Source organism: Catharus ustulatus, chromosome Z (assembly GCF_009819885.2).
Source record: "Catharus ustulatus isolate bCatUst1 chromosome Z, bCatUst1.pri.v2, whole genome shotgun sequence".
In the NCBI taxonomy this organism is placed as follows: domain Eukaryota; kingdom Metazoa; phylum Chordata; class Aves; order Passeriformes; family Turdidae; genus Catharus; species Catharus ustulatus.
In genome coordinates this window covers 12,125,358-12,153,186 of record NC_046262.2, presented here as the reverse complement: position 1 = coordinate 12,153,186, position 27,829 = coordinate 12,125,358, and the positions used below count along the sequence as shown (strand labels likewise).

The 27,829-nt window shown below is 37.1% G+C and overlaps 2 protein-coding genes across 7 annotated transcripts in view; both read left to right on the top strand.

The window, feature by feature from the left end:
- NUP155 (nucleoporin 155) overlaps positions 1-15,256 on the top strand; it is a 30,705-nt gene extending 15,449 nt beyond the window's left edge. For both annotated transcript variants that reach the window (XM_033085318.1, XM_033085317.1), the window contains 17 exons: positions 390-456; positions 1,240-1,358; positions 1,562-1,665; positions 2,902-3,035; positions 4,771-4,962; positions 7,653-7,791; positions 8,458-8,593; positions 9,011-9,164; positions 9,419-9,523; positions 9,623-9,777; positions 10,201-10,330; positions 10,584-10,697; positions 11,157-11,277; positions 11,741-11,851; positions 12,611-12,747; positions 13,366-13,466; positions 14,689-15,256. In XM_033085318.1, coding sequence (XP_032941209.1) covers positions 390-456; positions 1,240-1,358; positions 1,562-1,665; positions 2,902-3,035; positions 4,771-4,962; positions 7,653-7,791; positions 8,458-8,593; positions 9,011-9,164; positions 9,419-9,523; positions 9,623-9,777; positions 10,201-10,330; positions 10,584-10,697; positions 11,157-11,277; positions 11,741-11,851; positions 12,611-12,747; positions 13,366-13,466; positions 14,689-14,827 — 2,158 coding nt within the window. In that variant the 3' untranslated portion in view covers positions 14,828-15,256. The remainder of the gene's footprint in view (positions 1-389; positions 457-1,239; positions 1,359-1,561; positions 1,666-2,901; positions 3,036-4,770; positions 4,963-7,652; positions 7,792-8,457; positions 8,594-9,010; positions 9,165-9,418; positions 9,524-9,622; positions 9,778-10,200; positions 10,331-10,583; positions 10,698-11,156; positions 11,278-11,740; positions 11,852-12,610; positions 12,748-13,365; positions 13,467-14,688) is intronic.
- Positions 15,257-20,372: 5,116 nt separating this feature from the next.
- CPLANE1 (ciliogenesis and planar polarity effector 1) overlaps positions 20,373-27,829 on the top strand; it is a 60,819-nt gene continuing 53,362 nt past the window's right edge. For all 5 annotated transcript variants that reach the window (XM_033085511.1, XM_033085510.1, XM_033085509.1 and 2 more), the window contains exons 1-8: positions 20,373-20,878; positions 21,660-21,795; positions 21,995-22,114; positions 22,852-23,081; positions 23,425-23,531; positions 25,159-25,315; positions 26,080-26,183; positions 26,325-26,507. In XM_033085511.1, coding sequence (XP_032941402.1) covers positions 20,798-20,878; positions 21,660-21,795; positions 21,995-22,114; positions 22,852-23,081; positions 23,425-23,531; positions 25,159-25,315; positions 26,080-26,183; positions 26,325-26,507 — 1,118 coding nt within the window. In that variant the 5' untranslated portion in view covers positions 20,373-20,797. The remainder of the gene's footprint in view (positions 20,879-21,659; positions 21,796-21,994; positions 22,115-22,851; positions 23,082-23,424; positions 23,532-25,158; positions 25,316-26,079; positions 26,184-26,324; positions 26,508-27,829) is intronic.

Below are 27,829 nucleotides of genomic sequence, written 5' to 3'. Positions count from 1 at the left end.
TGGATGTTGGGCCCTGAGCAACACAAGCAAGAACAGAATTACGCATATGTTCGTGAACTCTCTGCTTGCTGGGAGAGAAATTTTTCTTACGTGACTTGTTTGTTTACACTGTATTTCCAGGGAATCATTTTCATCTATAGTTATTGAAAGTGTCAAATTTAATTAAAGTTTTAAAATCTGGAATTTAATTTATAATTTATATCTGTACTATTAATAATTATATAATGGCTAGTTTTTTGAATATTTAGTTTTCATCCAAAATTAATCCTTATTTTAGACTTCTAGCTTTAAAGTTTTACCATTTCTTTTTAAAGAAATCATACATAGAAGACTTGAAAAAATACTTTATTAAATGACTTGGTTTTTCCATAAACTGTTTTATTTTGCAGAAATATTTGGGATGGCAGTATAGTCGTGGAGAGAGTTTTCAAAAGTGGCAATCGAGAAGTTGTTGCAGTATGTAAAAGATTATTCTGTATTTTTAGAAGTTTCTTTTACTATTTAAGTGTTTTTAAACTTCTGAAGTCCTTTCAAAGTTCCATTCCCGGTTATAAACTGTTAGGTACAAAACCCATCCTTTGTCACGTTGCTGTTTTCTTAAGTGCTGAGCTCTTTAATGTTAATTAGTTGTCTTTTTAAGGTATTAGTTTAAATGTTTCTTTCTAAGAAACCAAATTAACTTAGTCTCTGCTCTTAATTGGTAATGGCCAATTTTCTCCATGTTTACTGATGGCACTTCTTTGATACCCACTTAAGATTTCTGTATACTCCCTCCAGAAAAACCTTGAAAATGAAATTCTTTAGTGGCTTGGGAGAGCAGTTATGGAAGGGAATAAAAAGTTTTCCATCATTTTCCTAACTAACATCTTGCCATTTTACTTTTTGTCCATAATCAAAATAAATTGGTTCCTGGCTGTGACTGTTAGTAGAATCCAGTGCTCAATTCTTTTCTGGCTTAGAGATGGAAACAGTAAAGCATAGCTGAGTTAATTATCAGAGGGGCAAAGAAAGTAGCATCTTGAGTACAGTGTATCTTCAGAGGGCTCCTGCCTTTTCACCTATGTGCCACGCAATGAATGTGGTATAGTCATGTGTTCTGGTGATCTGCTACTAATACACAATTTATTTGGTGTACCCTTTTATTTGTCTTTTCAGTGATGTTATCTTAAAATTGAAATGTTTTGGAAAAGCAAGTGTGAAAACCCAGCTTTCTGTAAAGAAGTTTGCTTCCTTTTGCAGATAGAAAGCAGTGTTCCATCGCGTATGCTGGAATGTGTGCTACAAGAGCTAAAAGGTTTACAGGAATTTTTGGACAGAAATTCACAGTTTTCTACAGTAGGAGCACTTGGAAACCCAAGGTATTATCAACTGTGGTAAACTTGCATGTGGTATTTAATGTTCAGCTTTTGAAAAACTACCATAGGTGTTTTGTTGAGTTGAAGTGTTTATGTGATCTCCAGTTTCAACATTCAGATACTAAAAATGAGTTTGTTAGAATAATCTGTAAGGGATTCAGTATTTGTAATCATATTAGCTTTTTTGGGGTTTTTTTGAATTGTAGTTTCAGCACACCAGCCAATCTGCAGCAGAGGCTCCTCGGTTTTATGCGACCTGATGGTGGAAGTTCTCAGCAAGTCCAGCAAGAACTCCAAAGGAAATATCATGGTATGTAATTATTTTTGAATAGGAACTGTCAAAGACTGGTACATTTGGATGTTGCCTTTCTCACATTTCTTGTGAAATCTTCTGAATAAAAAGGCTGTTTTTCCACAGATATTTTATGTTAAACATCATGCCATTTTTTTTCACATTTACCTGTCTCCTTTGTTTCCTTTCTAATGTTCTCCGTTATGGATAATATTGTTTCATGTTTTCATTTACAAGATAGTATTTATTAAGCAGTTATTTTATGAGAGAAGTGAGAATGATGTCCTGTAAAAAAAATACTGTAGTGCAGGTTTCCAAAAGTTCAGTCAGTGAAATGCCTACAAAACTTTGTTTAGAAATATAGATGTGTTACACGCACCATTTGAATTCTTGTCCTCGTTAGTGCAGCTTTTGCCCAGCACTTGCAAGTTGGGAAGTGTTACTGCTGCTGCATATATAGAATTGAGGATGTTTGTCATCCGTGTGGGTATAATCCTGGGCTTTTATTATTGGAAGTGTGAAAATTATCTGTAAGTCACTCTGTAGGATTTGGTAGACCTTTAATAATTTTTTTAAAATTTTTATTCTTTATTGAGTTCATAAATCTTTTTAGATTGCTGAATGACACAATGTAATTATTGTTCATTTCATTTGTGAAGTGTGAACACTCAAAAGTACACGCATAAATTGTTGCAATTATGTTCAGTCTGTGTTGTATATATGAAACATTATCTTTTCAGTTTACATAATGCATCCTACCAGATTTAAATATTGTAGTTTTTGGAGCAGTTGTTGCTTTAAACATAGTGTAGACAGCATTGACCACAGCTGTTATTGTAATTGTTTTCTCTACAAGTAAATATAGAAATCAAAAAGGGAATATGTATGAGTTTATTTTTATTTCTTTTATGTTAATCAGAAATATATTTATAATAACTATTTTTGAATTAAAAAAGATAAAAAATCAAGACTGATGTGTAAATCTAGTGCATTCAGAGGAAACCACACTTGTTTTTCAGAGAGTACGATTCCTTTGTTCCTTTCAAATATAGTTTTAAATAAATGTTAACAGAGGGTTGTTTTGGGGCAGTTAATTTGGAATTTATCTCCCAGGAGAGCTAGAGAGCATTAATCAAAAATGGAAGAGAAAAAAACCAGCAAGTTATGGAGGTGGTTACTGAAAAACCTCAAAAAGTTACATATTTATTTGAAACATGTAGAACAATTACTTGCTGACAGTCTCTGGTTTTTCAGCTGAGGCACAGCTAACTGAGAAGACCTCGCTTCAAGGCATCCAGCAGCTTGTTCGCAAAACCTGCCAGGCACTGGCTCTGTGGAAGTTGTTATGTGAGCACCAATTCAGTGTTGCTGTAGGTGAGCTTCAGAAGGTAAGATCTGGATAATAAAATTTTAATTTGTTTGTTCTAATCACCTGAATTTTTTTGCTACTTAAGTATTCCAAAAGGACTATTGTTTAAATTAATTGAGAAACATATGAATTTTAAAACGTATAAATTTTTTTATGTGTGGTCACAAATGCAAGAGACTGACGTGTAGTATTGACATAATCACTCAATTTTATGCAATTAGAAGTGTCACTAACAATAGATTGTTTTATTTTTATTGATAGTTAGTACTGAGTCTCGTTTTATAAATTACTTTTTTACCTTAACCACATTCTGCAAAATGTGCTGAAAAGAATAGACCCTTGTTTTCCAGCCAAGTGGAATTCCCTCTTAGTCTTGGTGAAAGATGGAGAGCAATAGGGTAATAGAGTCCTTACTCTTCTATGTAAGTAGTGTACCAGAATGTACCACAGAACAACTGAGGTTGAACCACTGGAGATGCTCTGTCCCCTGTGCAGTGGGGGGAATAATCTAATTGACTCTTAAAGCAGGGGCAGCTAGAGCAGATTGCTCAGGACTGCATCCAGTAAGGATTTTAATATCTATAAAAATGACAACCCCACAATGTCTCTGAGCAATCTGTTCCAGTGTTGAACCACCTCTAGTACAAGAAAAATTTCTGTTCAGGTGTAATTTCCTTTGCATAAGTTTTTTTACCATCATGCAGTGTCCTGTTACTGGTTACTGCTGAGAAAAACCTGATTCTGCATTCTTTACACTTGCTCAAAAATATTAGTAAGATCCCACACATTGCCCTCTAAGCTTCCAGACTAAATTATCCCAGTTCTTCCTGGTTTGTAAAGAAGGAAAACTGCTGCACCCTTTGCTAGTGTCAAATTCACAGCCAACCCTTAAAAAAACAATTTGAATACTAGGCATTTTGTCCTAAAACTTGATAGGATTATTTGAACATTGTACTTTTTGTTTGCAAGAAGAATAATTTTGAAACCTTAGAAAGGCACAGAAGCTGTTGTTCTTCATGATATTGCACTGGGAAGCTTTGGGCAACTTTTATTTGTGTTGGACAAAGAGCTAACTAACTGTTTAACAAGTAAAATGTTTTTGTTTGTCTTCAGTAGATTTAGAGTTTTTGTAGTCATATTATTATACTGGTAGTATCATCTGTAGACACTACATAGACACAGCCTAGACACTACTTGCAAATATGTGTGCAAACATTCATAATAAATTTTTAAAAATGAAAGACTTCCAATGTAATTTAATCTTAAAAAGCATAGAGTTCAGACCTTGAAGTTTTCAAATTCCTCCTTTTATTGAATCTGTCATTTTTTAAGCTATGACAACAGTCAGATTGTTCCAATTATTAAAAACTTTGACAGACTCATAGGGTGTGCATTCTGACAGTGCCCTGTGAAGTAAAAGGACCTGCTAATTCCATTCTTATACTGACACAGATCTGAAACAGAGGTGACACATAGTGAAGATGGCAGAGGAGGTCATTAAGAAGAGTTTTCACTGTCCTTAGGCTTCCAGGGATCTAGTGCCTTCAGTAGTAGCCCTTGCTTTATTATTTTTATCTTGCTATAAAATGTATGTTTTAAATAATGTATTTCTATACTGTACATTCCAGTCATTATAGTTTTGTATGTTTTTAATTATTAAAAACAGTTAATTTTGCTGCTGGAACATTCAGATATTTCTAAACAGACTAAGGTAAAAGATTTGATAAACTAATAAAATTCTGTCTCATCTTCAGGAGCTTCAAGAACAGCTAAAAATTACTGCTTTTAAAGACTTGGTGATTAGAGATAGAGAGTTGACTGGAGCACTCATTGCATCTCTTATAAACTGCTACATCAGAGATAATGCAGCTGTGGATGGAATCATTGCCCATTTGCAAGATATCTGTCCTCTTCTTTATAGCACTGATGATGCTGTGTGTTCAAAGGTAGGTGTACTTCCAGATTTTTCAGCACCAAAATACAACTTATGTACATGCTCAAATGAGGTACGTTGGCCAGCTTGTAAGTCATTATGCTTAAGTAATTTCAAACACAGAAAAAATGTGGGCATGGTTTTGGTCTGTTAGTTACAGTAATTTCACGTGTGTAAGGCGCACCCTTTTGACTAAAATTTTGGTCCGAATCCGGAAGTGCGCCTTATACCCGAAGTGTCCAATATATGAACAAAATTAGAGATTTGCCCTTACCTGATACCACGCCACTCCTGTCTCGAGCAAAAATCGGTTTAAATCTATTAGCTTCTGCAGACGATAAACCAATCAGAGAAAAGCTTCTTGCCTGCCCGTGGATGATGGCGTTACTGGCGGGGCAGGGGGTGTTAACGGAGTGAGTTACTCCGAAATGGCTGCACAAAGGAGACTTGCTTACGATGCAGAGTTTAAATTGAAAGCAATCAACCATGCAAAAGAACATGGGAATAGATCTGCAGCTAGAGAATTCAGCATTAATGAATCCGTGGTATGCAAATGGAGAATGCAGGAAGACAAACTTCGTCTTACAAGAAAGACAAGGAAGAGTTTCTGCGGCACCAAAGCAAGGTGGCCAGGGCTGGAAGACAGACTTGACCGCTGGATCTCTGAACAAAGGGCAGCTGGCCGAAGCTTATCAACTCTCGCCATTTGGATACAAGCCAAAGCGATTGCAAATCAATTGCATATCGAAGAATTTAAAGCAGGACCGTCTTGGTGCTTCCGTTTCATGAAACGACGGCGGCACTCTTTCATACAAGGACAACGCTTTCTCAGCAGTTGCCGGTGGACTACAAGAAGAAACTGGCCACCTTCCAGAGTTACTGCAAAAGCGAGATCTCTGAAAAAGAATATACAGCCACATTGCATAATCAGCATGGACGAAGTTCTCCTCACCTTTGATAAGCCACTGACACGAACCGTGGAGAGAATAGGCACTTCCATGGTACCAATCTGCACCACAGGGAACGAAAAGACATCGTTTACAGTCGTCCTCAGCGTTTTGTGAAATGGGCAGAAATTACACCCACTGGTAATGTTTAAAAGAAAAACGCCTAAAGAAAAATTTCCAGATGGAATATTTGTTGCAGTGAGTACAAAAGGCTGGATGGATGAAAAGATAATAAGAACTTGGCTAATGGAAGTTTATGCTCACAGACTGGATGGCTTCTTTCATCCATTGCTGGTACTGCTGATTTTCAATTCCATGCGTGCCTACAAAACTGAAAGCGTGAAAGCCATGGTGAAAAAGATGAACTCGGAGCTTGCTCTAATACCGGGTGGTTTGACCAAAGAGGTGCAACCACTGGACATAAGTGTTATTCGTTCCTTCAAGGCTAAACTGCGACTTCTGTGGGAAAACTGGTTGATGGAAGGAGAGCACTCCTTCACAAAGACTGGAAGGCTATGCTGGGCAAGTTATGCCATTGTGTGCATACTGTGCATCCAGTGGATACTGGATGCCTGGAGTAAAGTATCCACCAGAACTGTCATCTGAAGACTTGCAAAGGCCGACATCATTCCTGGACTGACCAGCAACGGCATCGAGAGTGCCGAAATGGATGACTGATGAAGATACGGGCGATACGGGTTTGGCTTTGCTGGATGCTGCCATTGCCCAACTGCTGATTTCCGATACATAGGACGAAGAGTTCAAAGGTGTCATGGAAGATGCAGCCAAATGAAAAAGGAGCTGTTTATAAGTTTGATCAAAGTGTGTGATATTTCTCTGTATTTTTTCAGTGTTTTCAGTCTTGAGCAGCTGCACAGCTGTTTAAAGGCATCGCAGATCCATTGGAAATGTTTGCAAGATGACCACACTATTGTTCATATCTTTTTCTGCTTGGAAATAAAGTTTCCAGGGTGCACTGCTGCAGCTATTGTCTGTATCTTTTTTTGCTTGTAAATAAAGCTTGCAGGGTGCACTGCCTCAGCAGCTATTGAGCTATTGTCTCTATCTTTTTTTGCTTGGAAATAATGTTTCCAAGGTTGGCAACTACCAGTAAACCTGGCCATCCGTGATTCTGTTACTAATTGGCAACTTTGTGAAAGTTTCACTCTGACCCTTGCTGCAAATGAACGTGTGCCTTATACGCTGGTACACTTTATACATGGACAAGGTACAAAAAATTGCCCACACCCAGAAGTGCGCCTTATACTCCGGTGCGCCTTATACTCGTGAAATTACTGTAATTAATGCTGAATATTACACAAAATTATTTGAAGCATTTGCAGTTATTTGTAATTTTCATAGTCTCTTAACTCTGATCTCTAATCTTAACTCTCTTTTCTTTATATTGATGAAATATTTTCTCACTCCAGTCTTTCCTCCTCATAGTATCTTGGTTTTCATCAGTTGTACAATTTATTGGAATATGTGCCAGACAACTGTGTTTAAGAGCTTAGGTTTTTGAAGCTTTTTAAATAAATTTGAAACAAGTAACTGGTGAGTAGCTGGTGAGGTCTTCAGCTCTTCTAATGCTATTGTAGCCTTTCTGCTGGAAACTTAGTGACCAGAGAGTGCTTTTGAGAGGATGGTCTTTCTGCTGTTACAGCTTTGAAATTTGGAGTAATAGCTCATTAACAGTATCCATGATCCATTCAGGATGTGCTCATGTTAATAATTTCCACTTTGCATTTGTTTTTAGGCAAATGAGCTTCTTCAGCGGTCTCGACAAGCTCAAAGCAAAATGGAAAAAGAGAAGATGCTGAGGGAGTCATTGAAAGAGTACCAGAAGATCAGCAATCAAGTAGACCTTGCTAATGTTTGTGCACAGTACAGGCAGGGTAAGACCCAGTCACTGATCATGCTGATCGTGGTGTCCTTTCATGCTATCTTTTTTTGTTTTGTTTACTAACTTTCAACTCAGTTTTATAGTTTTTTACCATAAACAATTGGTTAATAACTCTTACAATTAAAATGTGCCAACCTTTTCTTTTTTAAAGCCTTGCTAGATTCCACAAACCAGCCAAGAAATCAATTTCTAAATTAAAATAGTCCCATACACTTACTTCATATTGCAGTGTCCATTTGTTTCATACATGTGGTTAAAATATTTTTAAGAAAATTATTAGGCTCTATGTAAGCAGAGAGTTTTAGGTACTTTTTATATGAAGTACATTGTTTGGAAGATAGTTCTGAATCCTAATTAGTGCAGTAGAAGCTAGTATATCAGTTACATATACACTTAAATTATATAACAGTTAAGAAATGGGCCTCTGTACAGTATTATATATTGTGCACGATGTTCTATGTAGCTCAGTATCTTAACTTCAAACTTGCATGTAAGTGCCATAGGGTAGAAACAGTTGTGGACTTTATGTGGTACATACCAGAGTGAATAATGTAGCATTTTCTTGCTTGCTAAAATGAGAAATGTTTGATGTCACTTACCATTTTGTTGTTAATTTAATGCAATAATGAACAGTGATACTTGTTTTGATTTTTCCTAGTGCGTTTCTATGAGGGAGTAGTAGAGCTCTCTCTTACAGCTGCTGAAAAGAAGGATCCCCAAGGACTTGGCCTTCATTTCTATAAAAATGGAGAACCAGAAGAAGATGTTGTTGGACTCCAAGCTTTTCAAGAAAGGCAAGTTTTCAGGATAATTTATGATCATTAAATGGGATGCTTTATTTCAAGTGACTGGAAAAGTAGCTCTTTTAGGGAAGGAATGCACGGTAATGATAAGCATTTTATGATAAGGGGCACAATATAAATATTTTTTCCCAGCATGCTACCCTTGATTATGACTAATATGGCAGCAGCTTATTCTGAAACAAGGGGTGATAGATGCAGAAAACATTGTGATCAGAACACTACAGAAATACTTCTTAAGAAGATAAATAAGAACAAACTAGATTGTGACAACCAGCTGACAATAATTTGTGACCTTTTAAAATTTTATTAACTGTCTACAAAGGCATACCATAACACTTGAGAAGATTGTTTCATAGACAATTGCAGTGAAAATTAGAAGGCTTTTATTTTCTTTTACTCCTTTTACAGGTTGAACAGCTACAAGTGTATCACTGATACGCTTCAAGAGTTAGTGAATCAAAGTAAAGCTGCTCCTCAGTCTCCCAGTGTACCCAAAAAGCCAGGTCCTCCAGTACTATCATCTGATCCCAACATGTTAAGCAATGAAGAAGCTGGACACCATGTAAGAAACTTGAAGAAAAGTCTTCATTGCATTCCAGAGAACAGTGTGATTGGAAGGGGTCTAGAACTCATTATTTCAATAAAATTATTCATAGTTCAGTGAAGATTTGTCATAAATTGGCCTCGATATTTAGAGCATCCACAGAAATGATGACATGTAAATAATGTGAACATAAATATTGTTGCATGGTAATTCGGGGCTTAAAGTAATGTAATCACTTCTCTAATAGCAGCTCTGGTCTTTTCTTCCCTTAGTTTGAACAAATGCTAAAACTGGCTCAGCGTTCAACTGATGAACTCTTCAGTATTGCACTTTACAATTGGTTGATACAAGCTGACTTGGCGGACAAGCTGTTACAGGTGAGCTTGTCTATACACAGTGGGAGAGGTAATTGTAATAATGTTTTAAAAAAACAGGTAAGAGCAAGGGTATAACTGTTATCTTTCTGATGTCTTCAGGTTACTGCCCCCTTTTTGGAGCCTTACCTGGTGCGGATGACCAAGATTGACCAAAACAAAGTCCGCTATATGGATTTACTCTGGAGATACTTTGAAAAGAACAGAAATTTTAGTAATGCTGCCAGAGTTTTGGCTAAGTTGGCGGACCTCCATAGGTATGGATTATATGTGATCCATTATATATGTATTTAGATAATTAGGGAAAAACAAAAAAAAAAACTGAAATCAAAACATTTTGTGTATTTTAAGAAAAGGAGGCTTTCTTAAAGAAAAAAACCAGAATGTGTTAGCTTTACATCCAGGCAATTACCAGAAATAAATGGTAATGTTTCTTTTTGTATTATACATTACTTTGCAATGTATTATCTGTAACTATAGTATATTAAGTGGCCAGTTCTTATTGAGCAGTACACTAGAAATGAGCTTGCAGCAAAGATGGAGTTACATGGTTGGATTATGTCCTGTATGATTTAGTAAAATCTGGAAAAGGCACATATTACTTCCCAGAATCTAGCTCAAATATAACTAACCCTTAAATAATTATATTAAGTGCTCATTTTATTATATTTGCTTTGCAGCACAGAAATTTCTCTTCAGCAGCGTCTTGAATACATTGCACGTGCCATTTTGAGTGCCAAAAGTTCCACTGCCATAACCTCTTTAGCTGCAGATGGTGAATTCCTACATGAACTAGAAGAGAAAATGGAAGTAAGAAAAAATACTAATCTACTGTAAATGCATTATTTCACTTTGTCTCATTTGGTTTGGCTACCAGTTCTGTATAAATGGATTTCTGTACTTTCTTCCTGATATGGAAAAGTTAGGCAGTTGACAGTAGTCTGAATGGTGTAAGGCAGCAACATTTCTACATTTAAATATGCTAAAGGTAATTCTGGGTGTATTCTTAGCCTTTGATTAAATTAATTCAATCTTGAAATTCTGTATTTTCCTCCTAAACAAGGTTGCAAGGATCCAGCTTCAAATACAAGAAACATTACAGCGGCAGTATTCCCATCATTCTTCAGTACAAGATGCAATCTCCCAGCTTGATGCTGAGCTGATGGATATAACCAAGGTGATTGAAATTTTCTTGTGTTAAAGTCCAGTTTATCAAACTTTTTGGTAGAAAAGATGTTTTGCAAAGAATGAGTATGCTGACTAGGAAGAGTAATAGGCCATTTATCATTCTGGGTATCAGAATGTCTGTTACCCTGGACTGTCATTTTCTGTTCTTTAATAGTCTTTCAGTCTTTGGTATTTTAATTTCTTTCGCATGTTTGTCTTCATTATGAAGTCTCTTAGATTTCTTAATTTGTTGAAAAAATTGTTGGAAAATCAAATTTTCATTTCAAATTAATATAAAATTTATTGTTGTATCTAAGAAATGAAACTAAATGTAGCAAAAAAAAATTCCACTAGTTGACAACAGTAACTTAGGCTGCATCTTTCTATCAGACAAAATAAGGAACACCTGATTTTTAAAATTTAATTTGATTTTTACATGAAAAGTAAAGCTTGGTAATTTTTTTTCCAGCTGTATGGAGAATTCGCTGACCCTTTTAAGCTCTCGGAGTGTAAGCTTGCAATTATACATTGTGCAGGTCATTCTGATCCTATCTTGGTGCAAACTCTCTGGCAAGAGGTCATTGAAAAAGGTAGGTCTTGTGGGAGTAGGAGTTGTGATGATCTCTCTCATTGCTTACCGTGAGTTAGTACTTCACTCTCTGTTCCTGTTGGTTTTGATTTTTTTTTTCCCCCGTTGGTTTTTGGGCTCAAGTTTATCATTGTGCAAACAACATTGATGGAGATCTAAGGGAAAAATCTGTCTGGTAGTGGGTTTTTCTGTGGGGTTCTAGAATGTGGTTTTGTTTGTGGTTTTTATGTAGGTTTGCATGGAACTTCACGGAAGCATAAAAACTTACAAATGTACATGCAAACGCAATGGAAAAGATTGTATTTTTACTTCCATGTGCTGAGTTTTTGTTGATAAGAGTGTAATATTTATTTTTTTATTTCTTGTATTATTTTATTATTTAAATTTAGGTGCCTCAGTGTCATTCTGTATAAATGTGGAACTTCTCCTGAAGTTCTCTTTAAGTGTTTTCTTTTCACTTCCAGAGTTGAGCGACAGTGTGTCTCTGAGCCCTGCTGACAGAATGCAAGCGCTTTGTCTGAAGCTGGCATTGCTTGGAAAGGCCTATGCTGGCACACCTCGCTACTTTCCTTTAGGCAAGTTGTTAGCCTACATAGTAAATAAGCATATGTGTTTGATGGCTGGGTGTCAGCTTTTGGTTTAGAATCTTAAAAAGGTTTTAAACTAAGAAATGTTTCTCATTTTTTAATCTCAAAAGAAATGGGAAATAAAATGGAGTTTAGGCGCCAGCAGCAGCTGCTTTTGAATGGCTGCGCAGATCCCACTTTATAAAGTAATTGTTTGTTTGCATCAAAGCACAAAGTACAAAATGTGTATTTATACGTGTAAGATTTTAAGCAAGCACGTTTATCTGTCACTTGAAATTCTGTGTAAACCATCTGCCATCTGAAGGGGTGGATTCTGAAAACAATTCAGGAGATTTCTGGATAATTTTTAGAATTTCTGCTTTTCTGATGCTCAAATGCTTTGACAATGTGCTATTATATAAAAACCCAGGAAGTACATTGTTCAGCAGTAAATCTTCTTTTATAATACTAAAATATTGTGTAACTACATTAAATATGAACATTTAGTGCTGACCAATACACTGTTTATTGCTACAGCCACTTAAACAAGCTTAAGTAGTTTTGCTGGCTGTTATAGCAAACATAGTAGCAGTATTATGTGTTTTGTGTAGTAACAAAAGTTAATGAACTTTCTAAACATGGCAAAACTGTAACAAAATACTAAGTATGAGTAGTCCCTGCCATGCACTGCTGCTAGTAAATGTCTCTTAAATGCCTTTGTTTCCTAGACTTCCAGTAACAAAATATTCCCTCATTTATGTCCTCCAGATTTTCTAGTGCAGTTTCTAGAGCAACAAGTCTGCACTTTGAACTGGGATGTAGGTTTTGTAACATACACCATGCAAGAAATTGGAGTGCCATTGCCAAGGCTACTTGAAGTATATGACCAGCTGTTCAAAGCACGGGTAAGGAAAATGGCACAAAATAAACATTCTGTTTTCAACTATTACCAAGGTCTCTTTTTAGCGGGAAACATGAAATCATATAAGGTAGGATATAGCAAAATATGCATTCAAAGCTTTCCTTTGTTTACTCAAAGACTTTTAAAAAGCTGCATTTTCCACCTGTGAATAAAATCTGTGGATTTTATTCGTTGAGCCCCAGAGCATGATGAGGGGCTGAAGTTTGTTAATTCTTTTAGTTCACCTGGAGCTTGTTTAGGATGAAATAGGGCTATAATTCTTATGTTGCACAAGGAACAACATATATTGAATATATTAATTTTATTTGTTTCCTAATAATGATTAAAATTTGTTGTATTACGTCTTTTCTGATCCATTCATGCAATAAAAAAGGAGATTTTCACTTGTGTTGTAATGGAAAAAAAGAAGCAAATTTATGCGTATTTTCATATGTAATTTAAAATAATATTTAAATCTAGGCTTAAATATAGATTAAGGTAGAATTCCCATTTATCTGACTTTTTAAATACTATAAATAATTGCTACATCTGGCAATTCCTGTGCTTACGACACACTTTTTTTTGTCTTGTCTCCTTAATATTTTGTGATTTTGTTTTTTAGGATCCGTATTGGAGTAGAATGAAAAAGCCTTTGCACCTCTTGGAGTGTATTCATGTATTACTATCAGGATATGTACAGGATCCAAGCAGAGTGCCTATGAGGTAAAGGGATAGCTATATCCTAATGAACAGTGAAACATAAAATATTCTAAAATACTTCACTCCAGCAATTCCCAAAGCTTTTCTTCTTTTCTTTTGGGTGAATTTAATCTTTTATTCCTAACACTTTCCATTCAAAACCATTTGGTAGAAACTTGAAGAATTCTCCCTTATAAGCTACTTCCACAAAGGTAATTTTCTTCACATTACTGAAGATCCATTGAGGAACCGAGAGGATTATTTTGTAATTTTTGGCAATATAATTTAAGGACTAGTTCAGACAAATCTGGTGCAATGTGTGAAAGTGAGGGAAAATGAGAATTTGGCATTTTGTGATTGAAACAGTGAATCATGTACAAATTCTGGAAGCTCTGAGTTACTCTAGAAAAGAGAAGACCATACATTAGGATGGATCATCCCCAGTTGTTTGTAAGAGGTTGATGGTGAATCAGTCTCCAAGACTAAAATTCAGCTTAGTTCACATCAGGAAGAAATTTGGGTGTAATAATAGAAAAAGTTTGTAGCAAAAGAGAGATAGCTAAGTACTTGAAAAGTTGCCTGCATATAATCTCTAGCTTTGACAATTTTTGTTTGAATAGACTGTAAGGACTTCAGTCAGAACTATCTTGTCTCAAAAACAGAAAGCAGAACTAGGCAAAGTCTTGATAACTTTTCTAAACACAGATGTTTCTGATTATTTAAAAAAATATAAATATTCCCTGATAACATATAGTTTACTTCTGTCTTTTATCACTTTATTGATCTTTTATGGTTGGCTGATATTTAAATACTCTATTAAAACTTTAATGTATGGCTGATTTTAATACCTACTTAGATAATACATAAATTGAGATTTGATTATAATTTAAGACATTTAAACTGCTATCTAAATTAATAGCTTATACCCTGACCATATCTAAAGTAGTATGTAAATAGTTCACATTGCGAAAATCTTTACCATGCTTTTATAGTTTATGTTTAATACCAGATAAATAGTAATGAGTCATTTATTTTCCCATTATGCTTTAGTCAAAGGGATTAGATTTCAAAAATAAATTTCCCTTAATGAATAGTTAAATACTTGTAAAGTAGCTGACAGGTGCCTTACTGATAGGCTATTCCATTGCAACTCAAAGAATGCTCATGTTCTTGTTCAGATGAGTTCTAAGATGTGGGAACCCAGGACTAAAAAAGAGCTCATCGCTATTCTGTGTTTTCTTTGCAGGCGACAATTCACAAATATTTGCTTAGATGCTGTTAGTTGCTACCTGGTTGAACTTCAGTCTATGAGCCCCACACTAATGGTGCAGACTACTATTGGGAATTTTAAATCTCTACAGGCCAAGTTAGAACGGCTTCACTGATTGACTAACACAAGAACAGAGTCATTAGTGCAGATAATACAAACTGAAATAAAGCTTCAGATGTTGGCACTGAATTACGAATGAACAAATCCTCAGAAAAAAAATCCTGAGAGAGCTGAGAGAGTTTTCTCCTGCCATGGTTATCAAATGTGTTATTCATGCTATTCTAAAAGTATCTACAAATTGTAGAATGTAAATGTGTTGAATGGAGTTTCTTTTACTACTACTAGGTTTTTTAATGATAGAAAGCTTTTTTTTTTTATACTATTGAAATAAAACACATTCTGTGATCTTTGCTTTGGGGATAAAGAATATTTTAAAAATATTTTCTTTTTCTTTGTTTCAAATAATGGGGAAAAGCAAATTATTTCCCCTAATCAATCTAATATGTTGTATCTTTTAAAATCAAATAAAGAAGTCAAAAATTACTTCTGTGACTTCTATTTTTATTATTTGCACACGAACACCAAATTGTATACACACCTAGAATCCCCTCCCTGCCCTGCTGCCCACGGGGCTCTGGATGCAGGCCAAGACACGTTTGGGTCTCTGGGCTGGGAGTGCCATGGCTGGGGCATGTCCAGCCTCTCACCCACAGCACCCTGAAGTCCTTCTGGGCAGGGCTGCTCTGGGTCTGTTCATGCCCAGTCTATGCTGATAACAGGGGCTGATCTGACCCAGTTGCAGCACCAGCACCTGGCCTTGTTAAACCTCATCAGATTCCCATGGGCCCACTCCTTATCTGCAGACTTGGTGATGGAGCATTCTATTCCTTTGTCATTAGGGAAGATATTAAATAATGGTCCCAATACCTGGGACTCCTGAAGGAAATCACTTGTCACTGATGTCCATCAGTTGACCACTGTCCTCTGGATGTGGCCATCAAACCAATTCCTTTCTAAGGGTGAGTCACTAAGGGTTTGATCATGCATCAAACATATGTCTCTCAAATTTAGAGAGAAGGATATGTGGGGGACCATCGGAAAGGCTTTACACAAGTCCAGATAAATGCCAGCTGTAGCCCTTCATTTATCCACTGTTGAAGTCACTCCATCATGAAGGTGACTGGGCTGGTCAGCCAGGACTTACCCTTGGTGAAGCTGTGCTGGTTGTCCCAAATCAGTTCTCTGTCGTCCAGGTGCCTCAGCACAGTTTCTAGGAGAATCTGTCCCATGATTTTCCCAGGCATGGAGAGGAAGCTGACAGGTTAGTAGTTCCCAGGGTTGTTCTTTCTTCTCTTTCTAAAGATGGATACATTTTCTTCAGTCACCTGAGGCTTCATTTAACTGCCATGACTTTTCAATTATCATGGAGAGTGGCTTGAGAACTACATCAGACAATGCCCTCAGAATTCTAGGCTGCATCTCACCAGGTCCTATAGACTTACATAAATTCAGGTTCCTTAGGTAATCATGAACCTGATCTTCCCTTACAGTGGGAAGCACTTTGTTCCCCCACCCTCCATCCTGTTGTCCATCAACCCAAGAAGTGTGGGAAGAGAGGCTTCCATTGAAGACTGAGGGAAAAATGTTGAGTACCTCAGCCTTCATCTATTAATAGTTGTCCGTCACTATTTGTCAGCAGGGGTTACACCTTCTGTGACCTTCATTTTCTAGTTCACATATCTGTAGAAGCCCTTCCTGTTATTCCTTACGTCCCTTGCCAAGTTCTGTTCCAGCTTCTCCTTGGCCTTCCTCAACTCATTCCTACATAACCAATCTTTCTCTTCCCAGGTTCCATTATCTGCATTTACTTCTTTCCCTTTAGTCTGACCAGCAGTTCCTTAATCTGCCATGCTGGTCCTTGCATCCCTTGCTCTATTTCTTGCTTCTGAGAATTGCTAGGTTTTGTGCTCTATGGAAGACATAAAAATCCATTGGAAGAGGGTTTTAATCCATCAACCTCTAGGTTATGGGTGGACCCAGCATGCTTCCACTGCTCCACTCTGCTTCTCCCAGTGCCTCTTCAGGACATGGGACCCCCATCAAAGGGCCTTTGTCCAGATGAGGGAATGAAAATGTTGGAAAATTAGGGCATCGCTCTTGCTGCTTCTCACATGCACAGTGGTCTACAGCACCTTTACTATGAAATATGATTGCTCTAAAATTTTGCTTAAAGTACATTTCTTTCTCTCTGAACTACAAAATACATTCTGGTGATTTTAAGACAGCAAATGCACTCGGTGAAGTAATATAAAAATTAAAATACAACTCTTTTATTTTTTTACCTTGTTAGATGACAAAAGAGGTAAAATATTAGAATTACCTTTTCTTGTCAGTGTTAAAAATTTCTTACAAAGTATTTAAATAGAAGTAGTCCTGTGTGTCCTGGGAAACTTACTTGCTTCTTTCCATATAAAATATACCATCTTTAAGTATTAGAAGTTGTTTTCTGCTAAGCTGTGTTTCATACCAAGGATGTCATGCATTTATCTGGTCTCGTTAGGGCAGTTCTCTTCACACAAATAATGTCCAAAGTCCTACCTCTATTTAACTAAATTTCAATATCTGCATAAAAATATGTTGTGTTCAGCCACATTCCGTAATCTATGTAATTACTAAACAGATTTATATTTTTAGATTTGGAGAAATAACTGTAAAGTTGGGAACGGACACAGATCGCAGACTTTAAGTTCAACTTTTCTGTTTTTTTCTTCAGTTAATGGAATAAGGATCCCTCTGGCAACATTGCAAGTTTATCAAAGTGGTAGTATTTCAAAGTGTATCACAAGTTGCCTCTGGTATTTTTCAGATGACAGCTGGTAATTCCAGTATACACATAACCTTTTGTTTTCATAATACTTGCTCTACTCTCTGTTGTAGAAAAGATAAGTTCTGTTTCCCAATTTAAATTTGGAAGTATGTGGAAAACTGAGATCAGAGGCGAGAAGGGTAGGTTGATGCAGTAGATGAAATGAAGGATAGTAATCACAGGGAAGTAACAGACGAACATGAATGTGAAACATTGCTTATTATCAATATTATCAATATTATCAATGTTTCTTTAAGTTTTTTCCTCTGTAACTTTCAATCAAGACAGTGATTAGGGAAAGGTGACAGAAGGTGGGAACAAGGGCGAGTTTCAAAGAATAGCTGCTTTGAGGGTGTTTCTCAAAGGTGATGAAATACAGTGACAGCTTACCCTACTTGTATTTCACCTTGTCATGGTGTAGCCTCCTCTAGCAAGTAGCACATTGCCACTTCTCACTCCCATGCCTCATATCTTAGGATAGGGGTGTCCCGGTTTAAAGGGACAGTATTACCAGGAAAAGGAAATTCAGGAACTCACAGGCACGAAAAAGGTACAAGTTGGGAATAACAGTTCTTTACTGATATATTTATAAGACAAACAAAAACAGCATCAGCTACATGAAAGAAAAAAAACAGTGACAGAACAGAACGGAATTCAGTCCCAGTCCCTTTTTCAGTCACCGATGGCTCTCCGATGGAGCAGGGCAGGCGGTCTCTCAGTCGCGGCTGCTGCAGGGGCAGGGGAGGGGGCCAGGTGGCCTCACCGCCCCAGGTGGAAGAAAAAGGGTGAGGAAGGAGCTCTGCTCACCGTGGGCGTCCCAGTTCCCAGTTGTTCAGAGGAAGCAGGAAGCTTTAGCAGTCCAAATCCAAGAAGCCTGATCCCAACAGGAGAAAAGGAACCTCTCTCCTCGAGTTCAGCCGGCGAGCTGTAGAGTTCTCCTACCCCCAGTGTCCTCTTACTTGCCGAAAACAAAAGCAGGACTCCACCTTTACCTAATGGGGCCATCATTGCTTCAGCTAGTCCTTTGTCTCCAGCTCTTAACGGCTAATAGGAGAGCCATCCCGGCTAGCTTAACATAATAATGGGAAAAATTTCTAAACCTTGCCAAACCACAACAAGGGGGAATTGGAAAAAAAATAAAATCCATAGGTTGACATAACTGTTTAATAATTGAAAAAAGGTAAAGTAATAGTAACAAAAAAGGGAGGTAATAAAAAGAGAGGAATAAAAACAAGAAATACAAGTAAGGCATAATGCAATTGCTCATCATGGATTGACTGGTGCCCATCCTGTCCCTGGGCAGTGGTGAGTTCCTCTGGCCCAACTCCCTTGGATTATATACTGAGCATGATGTACCATGGTGTGGAAAATCCCCTTGGCGAGTTCATGTCATCCCTCCTGGCCATGTTCCCTTCTGTCTTCTTGTGTGTCTGCTCCGTGGCAGAGCACAGGACACTGCAAACTCTATATAGAGTAAATTCTATGGTGCAACAACTGAAGCGTCAGTATGTCATCAACATTGTTCTACTAAATCAAAAACATAGCACTATACCAGCTACTTGGAAGAAAGTTAATTTTATCTCAGCTGAAACCAAAACAACCTAAATTCTAGTAATTCCTGTATTGTATAGAGAAACCTGGTCTCATACAGCTACATCTCCTGCTGTTACTCCTGCCCCACATCCCCAAATACTGATGGAAATTTTCCCCCATGGAGCCACAGCACTGTGCCCTGTTGCCTGTGGGCTGCTGGCGCAGGCAATCCATGGTGTCCGGCTTTCCCCACGAAGGGAGTCATGTTGATCATCAAGTCTCCATAGTCAGTTTTCTTGATACATAAAACTTCACAGGGGCCTAAAAGGCTTGGAGTTGGAAGGGACTTAGAGGTCAAATAGTTCAACCCCTGTGCCACGTGCAGGGATACCTTCAACTGGACCAGGCTGCTCAGAGCCCCATCCAGCCTGGTCTTCAATGGGGTATCTTCAACTCCTCGACGTGACCTGTGCCAGTGCCTCAGCACCCTCAAAGAATTTCTTTTTAACATCTAATGTAAATATTTTCTCTTTTAGTTTAAACCCATTCCCCTTTGTCCCTACACACCCTTGCAAAAAGTCCCATTTTCCTCTTTTTTATAAGCCCCGTTAAGTACCGATTTGCCTCTGAGATTTCCACGGAACTTTCTCAAGGCTGAAAAAGCTCAGCTCTCTCAGCCTGTCTTCATAGGAGAGGTGTTCCTGATTTTGATACCACTGCACTCCTTAGGACCCTTTCCAACTGGTCAAATGCCCTCCCCGTGCTGCGGACCCCAGGCTGGGTGCAGCGCTCCGGATGGGGTCTCATCAGAGCACAGCAGAGAGGCCGAACCCTCTCGGTCATCCTGACCACGCTGCTTTGAATACAGCGCAGGATGCGGGCGGAGACTCCCACCCGTGCTGCCAAGGCGGCGCGTTCAGAGATGCGGGGGTACCCGGCAGTGTGCGCGCAGCCCGCCAGGCCCGCACGGGAAGGCCCGCGCTGAAGCGGGACCGTCCCGCCGGGAGCTGCGGGCGGGGCCGCGCCTGCGCCGGCCGGGCCCGGCCCTGTGGCTGCGGCTGCGGCTGCGCGGGGGCCGCGCGGGCGGCGGGGCCGGGCTCCCTGCGCGCCCCGGCTGCGGCGAGCAAGCGGCGGTGCGGCCGCAGCGCCTCCCGCTGCTCGAGCCCCGGGCAAGGAGCCCGCCCCGGTGGCCGTCTCCGCCCTGACGGGCACGGGCAGCGCGGGTGGCGCCCGGCGGCGGCGGGGGACGCCTGTGCCGCCCCGCGCTGCCGTGAGCGGCTGGCCCGGCGCCAGGCCCTGGAGCTCCTGATCTCCCGCCGGCCGGGGCTGTAGGACGTTTTCCTCGTCTTGTGCATTTTTGGAGTTATTAGCCATGTACTTACAGTTTGTCTCTCCCAACTCCTGAGCGAGCGTGACCCGCCCCGCTGAGCTGCACATCGCCCGTGAGCTACCCGGAAAAAAGTACAGTCTGGAAGTACAGTTTGGAAGCATCAGTTCTCTTTATGTTTAGCAGGAAACTGCTAGAGATAGACAAGATTTTGTGTCTAAATTCCTCTCTTCTGCTCCTACCCCCAGATAACAAAAACTTCTGGTCTTTTCTTGGTTTTTTGGGGGTTTTTTCCTTTCTTCAGTTTTTCTATAAACGTACGAAAAAGCCACTATTTGCTTTAATGGTTACCTGCAAGAATGGAGATTAAACTAGATGTGCTCATCTCTACGTGTATCAAGCAAAGAAAACCATGGCCTCGCATATCATGGATTGGACAGGTAAGTGTAATAAACTCTGAGTTTTAGTTGTGTCATACTTTGTTCTTCCATTTGGTTTAGGAGGGTGTAAAAACAACCTCAGGAAGTATTTTCAGTGACCTTAAAAGTTATAAAATAAGTTACTTTTATCTTACTGATAAGAGAGATTTAAAATTTCTCAGAGAAACATTGCAGAGTCCTTTTTTTTTCCTACCCCCCACTTTAGATGAGATTTTTGTTTTGATGGTTCTAGTTTTTCATAATCTTTTTTACAGTACATTTTGAGAAATATGGGGAAATTACTCTTTTTTCCCCCATTTCATCCTACGTCTCTTCAAAGACATGCTTTCTTAGACTTCTTTGATAAAATCACACAAATTTTTTTTCTTCTATGATTTGAATTTAAGTAGGGAGCAATTTCAGGCTGATTCTTTTTCTGTTGAAGTCACTGGCGATTATCTCACTAAATTAAATACTACCAGACAAGATACTTAATGTCCAATTTTTGTCATTTTTAGCAGCTGGTTTAGCAGAGGTACTTTGAACTTTTTAATAATGACTGTAAGATCAGTTTTGTATTTTGAAACCTGTGAATCAAATTCGTCATCATTGTAAGTCCATGCTAGATATAATGTACTGTAAAGCAAATATGCCCAAGAATGAAATTAGTATGGCAGTTGTTACCTTATTCTATTTTTAAAAATTATTTTTCCCCTAACATTTTTTATCTCTGCATTATTCTGTATGCCTGTGCAAAAAATAGCATTTTGAAAAATTAAATGCTCTTTTATTCTTTCAATAGGAAAAAGAGGCTGTTTTTCTTCTAGATGGTAAACACATAAATGAAATTAACCTGGCATCAGGGAAGAAAAAGAAGAAAATCCCTTTGCTACAGTCATTGTTGAAAAATGTGGTTGTCTTAACAACATCAGGAAATGGTTAAGTATAATACCTTATGTATTATAACCGCAGGTTATTTTATTTGTATTTGTAACAGTCTAGAAAGGCAGATATTTAAAGGATCTGCCAATTCACTTACTTCACTTAGCCACTTCATTATGGCTAAGATGGACAAGAAGTAATTTTAAGTACTTTATAGTAATATCCTTCAACACTTCTCTCCCCCAATCAATACAGCTGCTTGGTTGGCAGGAATACTTACAACAGGAGAGTTGTTTCTTTGGAATAGAGATCAGGACTGCTTGAAAATTGTACCAGCAGTTGAAGAGTCCAAGAAAGTAGTAGCAGCAGCACAAGGTAGGTTTTTTCAATTAGTCATATGAAAAAATGGAATAAGGGAAAAGTAGTTTACCTTTCTTTTACAAGATGTGTATTCTCACATTGGTTTGCATTTGTATAATTTGTGTGCTAGCTAAATTTTTACAAATGTCTTTTGAGTGGTACAGATTTTTCACTTAGTAATCCCTGTAAATAGCTTATTTATAGACACTATAAATAATTGGTTAAATTTTTACTGTAAACCATTCCTGTCTAGATTATCAATTAGGGCAGATGTACATTTAATGTAAATAATATATGAATAATATGAAGCTTATTCTGTAGGTGGACTTTAATTACAAATGCTAGCTCTAAAGAATAAAATACAGACACGTATTTGCAAGCTTAAGTATCAAATATTGTCTTGTATTGGATAACATCACTGATACCAGCTTCTAAAGTTAAGTGTTGCACGAGAAATTCTGTCATTTCAGGGAAGATCAGTAATATACTTAAGAGCTAAAAGTAATCCATAGTAGAGCACTTAGGCGATCTCAGGCAACATCTCTAATGGTTGAGTGTTGTGAGAAAGATAATTTGTAGGATGCATAGAGATGCACATCCATCTGACTTTACTGCTGTCCAAGGTCTGCTATCAGTGATGAAGCTGGAAATTAAAGACACTTAACATGGCAGCTTGAATTTCTGTTTTATTCTATGTCTAACAAAGGAACAGAAACTATCCTGCACATTGTTGTGTTTGTTTTTTTCTCCAGAGTGTTTAATGAGGTTGTACTTGTATGTCTCTGGAGATGGCAGAAGGGTCCTGTTAACTACTCCCACAGCCTGTGCCTTTTTGTGGGAGAGCACAGAACATGAAAATACACCTTCTGGTAAAAACTGTCCTTCTGGGCGTTGGACACAAATTTTACCTGATGGATCAGTCATATTGCCTTCTACTGAAGAAAAAGAAATTGGAGTGGATGCTGCTTTCATACAAAATGAGGTAAAGTTAACCCTAAAGCAATCACTTTATTTCTTAATTAAATGAGAGCCCCAAGAGCTACAGTGAATTTTCAAAGCAATGTCTGCCTCTTTGGCATTCTGCATAGGCTTAATATTTCGGTTCATGTTACATTTGATGACAACATAAGAACAGCCATACTGGATCAGATCAGAGTTTCTGGTCCACTTACATTCTTGCCAGCCTTTACATTTCTGAGTGACAACATTCTGTTATTTAATCTGAGTTATAATAGCTATTGATCTAAATACATAGATAATTAAAGAGAAATTTGTGTGTTACGAGCTTTTTGGGGTTATTTTGATAGTTTTCTCTTTTTTTACAGGTACTGGGTGATTGCTGTTTATGTTCTTTTGTATTTTACTCTGACAAGTGTTTGGTGCTCACCTTTTTGGTTCTTCGATGGCATGAAAATACCTTTAAAAATGTTAGGTAAGTTCAAAGATATCTGAAGTTACAATAGCATCAGGAATGTTTTAGTTATTTTTTAGAGCTGGGATTCAGAGATGCAACTCAACACATTTACATGGATGCCCAGTTAGCCTATGGTTATTAGCACCTACTTATGTTTACATATGGATGTTTATAGTATGCCTTCTGTCATTTTAAAGCCATTTGCCCCTGTCCTCTTGTAGAAGGTATTTAATACAACAGTATTTATTTACATATTCCGTATGTCATTATTAGCTTATACCTAGATAAAACTGGGTGCATTTATCATTCTGTGTGGGTAGCTATGTATATATACACTTTTTAGCACACACATATGTTTTAGTTTCATAGATTTTTGCATGATGATGATAGAATGTACTTTTTTTGTTTTTTCTTATATTGCTTATGTATCTTATATTTTCTTACATTTCTTGTACTGTGCAGATGTGAATGCCCTGACTACCTCTTTCTCTTCTTTAATATGTAGATTTGTGTATTTTACTGGTTTTCTCTTGCCCTTTTAATTTCTTTTGCATGATGTGAAAGTATGCATATGCATTTCTTTATCTGGGTTGGGACCAAGTACTGAAATAGTTATACTGATACAACCACTTAAAAATACAATTGAGTTATAGTCTGGAGCACATCTATAGTCCATTCCTCTTCCTGGGTGTTATATATGTCTGAGTTTAAATGGATATACCCTCTGCTGGTGTTATTTGAATAACTTGCTAAAATTTTGCCCTGCATGTGATGATGTGTACAATTGCATTTGTTATATTATGTCCTTTAGATGCTTATTAATTATATGCTTCTTGACCTAATCTTTAGTTTATCAGTAGTTTGGTAATTCCTTTCTGGTACTATAAAAAAATTAAATAAAGCAAAATATACCCAGTGCAGAAATGTGTATGTATATATCTAGCTAGCTATCCACACCATAGTAATTGCAGCCTGATATTGTAAATACATTTCTCAGACATCTTACTCATATATTCTTATGCCAACTCATGCTTAGTTTCATTGCTTCTGTTTAATTCATTTTTTCGTATTAATGCTTTTTTTTTTTCCCTGTTAGATGGCATGCTTCAAGAAAGAATCTTGTGTTTTCTGTTATGTTTTGAATCTTTTTTAGGATCACAGAATGATTTGTATTGAAAGGAGCCTGTAAAGGGCACATAGCAACTTCCAGTAGATCAGGTTACTAGAAGCATATTGCAACAACACTTCCAGTAACATGTAACAGATTTTTTGTTCAGACCACATACTATTGATTTTCGAATTCTGAGTATTCCTGTGGTGGATGGTGTTACAAGGTCTGAGGAAGCTGCTTGTTCCTGGCTGGAATGCAAGTGCCTCAATTATATGTCATTGATCTATATATATTTGCATGTTCTAGACTTAAAAATACCATGAAAATAATTCTTAGTACTCAGGCATAATTTTTAAACATATGTAAGTACAAAATACTTTTTTCGTTTGTAAAGCATTTGAAGAAAAACAGGTGTTTGCTTTTAATAACTCATGCTTTATATGATTTTGTCTTGCATGTTTTTTTACTGTGTAGGAATAATCCCTTTCTGCAAAATGGAATAACCACTTTTGTTATCTTTTTGTTGGTATTCAGTTCTTTACCTTACCAGATCCAGTGGGTACAGCAGACTTGTTCTCTTGTTAATTTGGTTCCTCGGTGTGTGTCTGTGAAGTCAAGAGGAGCTCTGCTGTGTACATTTGCAAGAGATGGACTTCTGCTTGCAGTAGCTGTAAATCAAACTGATCCAAAGGTATGTGTAACAGTACATCACTTAAGCTAAGAGTTCAGTTTGAATGGAGCAGTAACAAGGATTTGAGAGCACAGTTTTAGGATGATTTCTAAGTACTCATAAGGGGACATGAAACTATATTTATGTTGATATTCATAGCTGAAAACTTTTATTGCAAGTCATGTAGTGTATATGTACAAGTGGTGTTCAGTTAGAAGTTGGTATAAGATTCTCTATCATTTTTAAGATGTAATAAAGCAAAAATTAATTTCAGTTACTGCATCATACCTGCGAAGATTCTGGGTGATTCTCAGTCAAGCTGCAGTCTAACATGTTTTGGAGTTCCCACTTCTTAATGTTATTCCTATTAATAACTCAGAGGACAAATTTTAATGTACTTATTAATGCTAATGATGACAGGGAATGTGTACCAGTTTTTTTGATATACCGGGGGTTGGGATGATGCAATACTTCAAAGCTCAAATTGTTAATTACCAGAAAGAAGAGTGATTTTATACTGAGTGTTTTAGAAAAGGTTACATTAAAAAGAATATTAAATTACATATGAAGTATGTAATAGTTCTTAGTTATTTTTCAAGTGTAGAACAATGTGTAGAATTCAAAAAATGTTCAAATAGTAATATATATATTGAAATGCAATGTCATTTCCGTATATAATGATGTTACCAGCACACCAAATATAATGCGTAAGTTAGTAGTAGAGGTTTTTTTACAATAATGACATTTTGCAATCATTTACAATGTCTTTGTTTTTTTCTTTCTAGGCAACTCAAGTTTTGTTTTTAAACACCTTGAATTTTGTAACTGTTTCGGGTAGTCTTAAAGGTTGTAGTAGCAAGAATGGCATGACCCCATCCAGGTTCATCAGGTCAGTAATTGATACTGTTTCTGCTGATGTTGGGGGTCTTTTGGTTTTGTGTTATGGTTTGTTTGTTTATTTTATAACTGTCCTAACCCCTGATGCAGAAGTTTGACAGGGAAAAAATATTTTTTTACATGCCCAATTTAGATCTTACTGGGTTGGTGATATGAGTTGGACTCCTGATAGCCTTTTCTTGGCTTGCATGTTAAAACGTGGATGTTTGATTTTATTGACCTGTATGGGGGAATTGCTGACCTTAATTGCTTCTGGATGCTCTGTGGAATTTGGACCAGCACAGTTTATTCCATTTCATCCACTTATAACATACAGGTAAAAGGATTTTAAAAAGTTTATATGATTCTGTCTTCTAATCTTACCTTATTTCTCTCATATTTATTATAATTTTATGTAAATACTAGCTTTCAAATTCACTCTTTTGCTTTTCATGTGTCTTTCCAATTTCTGTTTCTCATTCATAGTTCTCTTCTATTTCTTGTAATGCATTTGTCGTGATGAAAATTGACATTGTGACAATGTAAGTATACATAAAGTGATTTGTTCTCCTAGAAGTGTTTGGGTTAGTGATTAAAACTAGCACATTTTTATGATATAAGAAGAAATTAAGCTTGCAGAAGTACTTAAAGTGCAAGTTTATTTTAATCCAGTGCTATTTCTCTGCTCATTGCTTAATTTTATGTAAAGAACCTGATGTAATAACATATTTGCATGGACTAGAAGTAGTTGTTAGTTTTTAAAATATTGCTTTGGGATTCTCCAGATTTAAATTCTGAGATTATGCTACTGGGTGCATAACAAAGCAGAAGGATCTTTGATAACACACTTGAGTATAAACTGAAAGTAACACAGTCTAAATAGAGAAAACAAAAGAGAATCTAAGCTTGTTTTTTTTAAATCTTGTTAACTTTGCATGACCTAAACCAGATAGTGTGCAAATATAACAGCGTGTTAAGACATTCAAAGCAGTATATTACCTTCTTCCACTATCTGGTTGAAAAATAAGACACAAAAATGTATTAAAATACATGAATTATGATGATATATTGAATGTATGCAGCCACTTTTTTTTTCAAATAAACACAAACAATGTGGCTAATGTTAGAATACATGTATTACATAGTTTTCTGGAACTCCAGAGAGATTTCTGTATAAGAAGGACCTTTTTGAAAGAGAAGACTTAAGTGTTTATAAAATTTTTCAGTTGAATATCTGAACTGATGCTGAAGTCATAAGATTCAGATTTTCAAGGAATTTTTGTCTTTTGTATATGACTTTATTTGCCTAACCCTTCAAATTTCATCCTCAAACATTTGTCATACCAAATACAAGCTAGGAAGGAAAGTGTTATACAGAAATTTGGAGTCTAATTATGAAAATATACAGTTATCACTAATGAAATAATAAATGGATACTGAAAGATGGTTTTAACTTATTTGAATTAAAAGGAGTTGCTGTTGTAGCAAAATACTGGCATCTTGCAAGCTTAAATAGTGTTACCCAGAGTGCCTATCCTGCAAAAGTGTAGACACTTCCCTAGGACTCTGTAGGGATATATTTGGATAGTAGATTGCATGGTATTGCATATTCTGAAATTACTGTGTTCATGATTATTACATATGATAGTTACTTCTTGA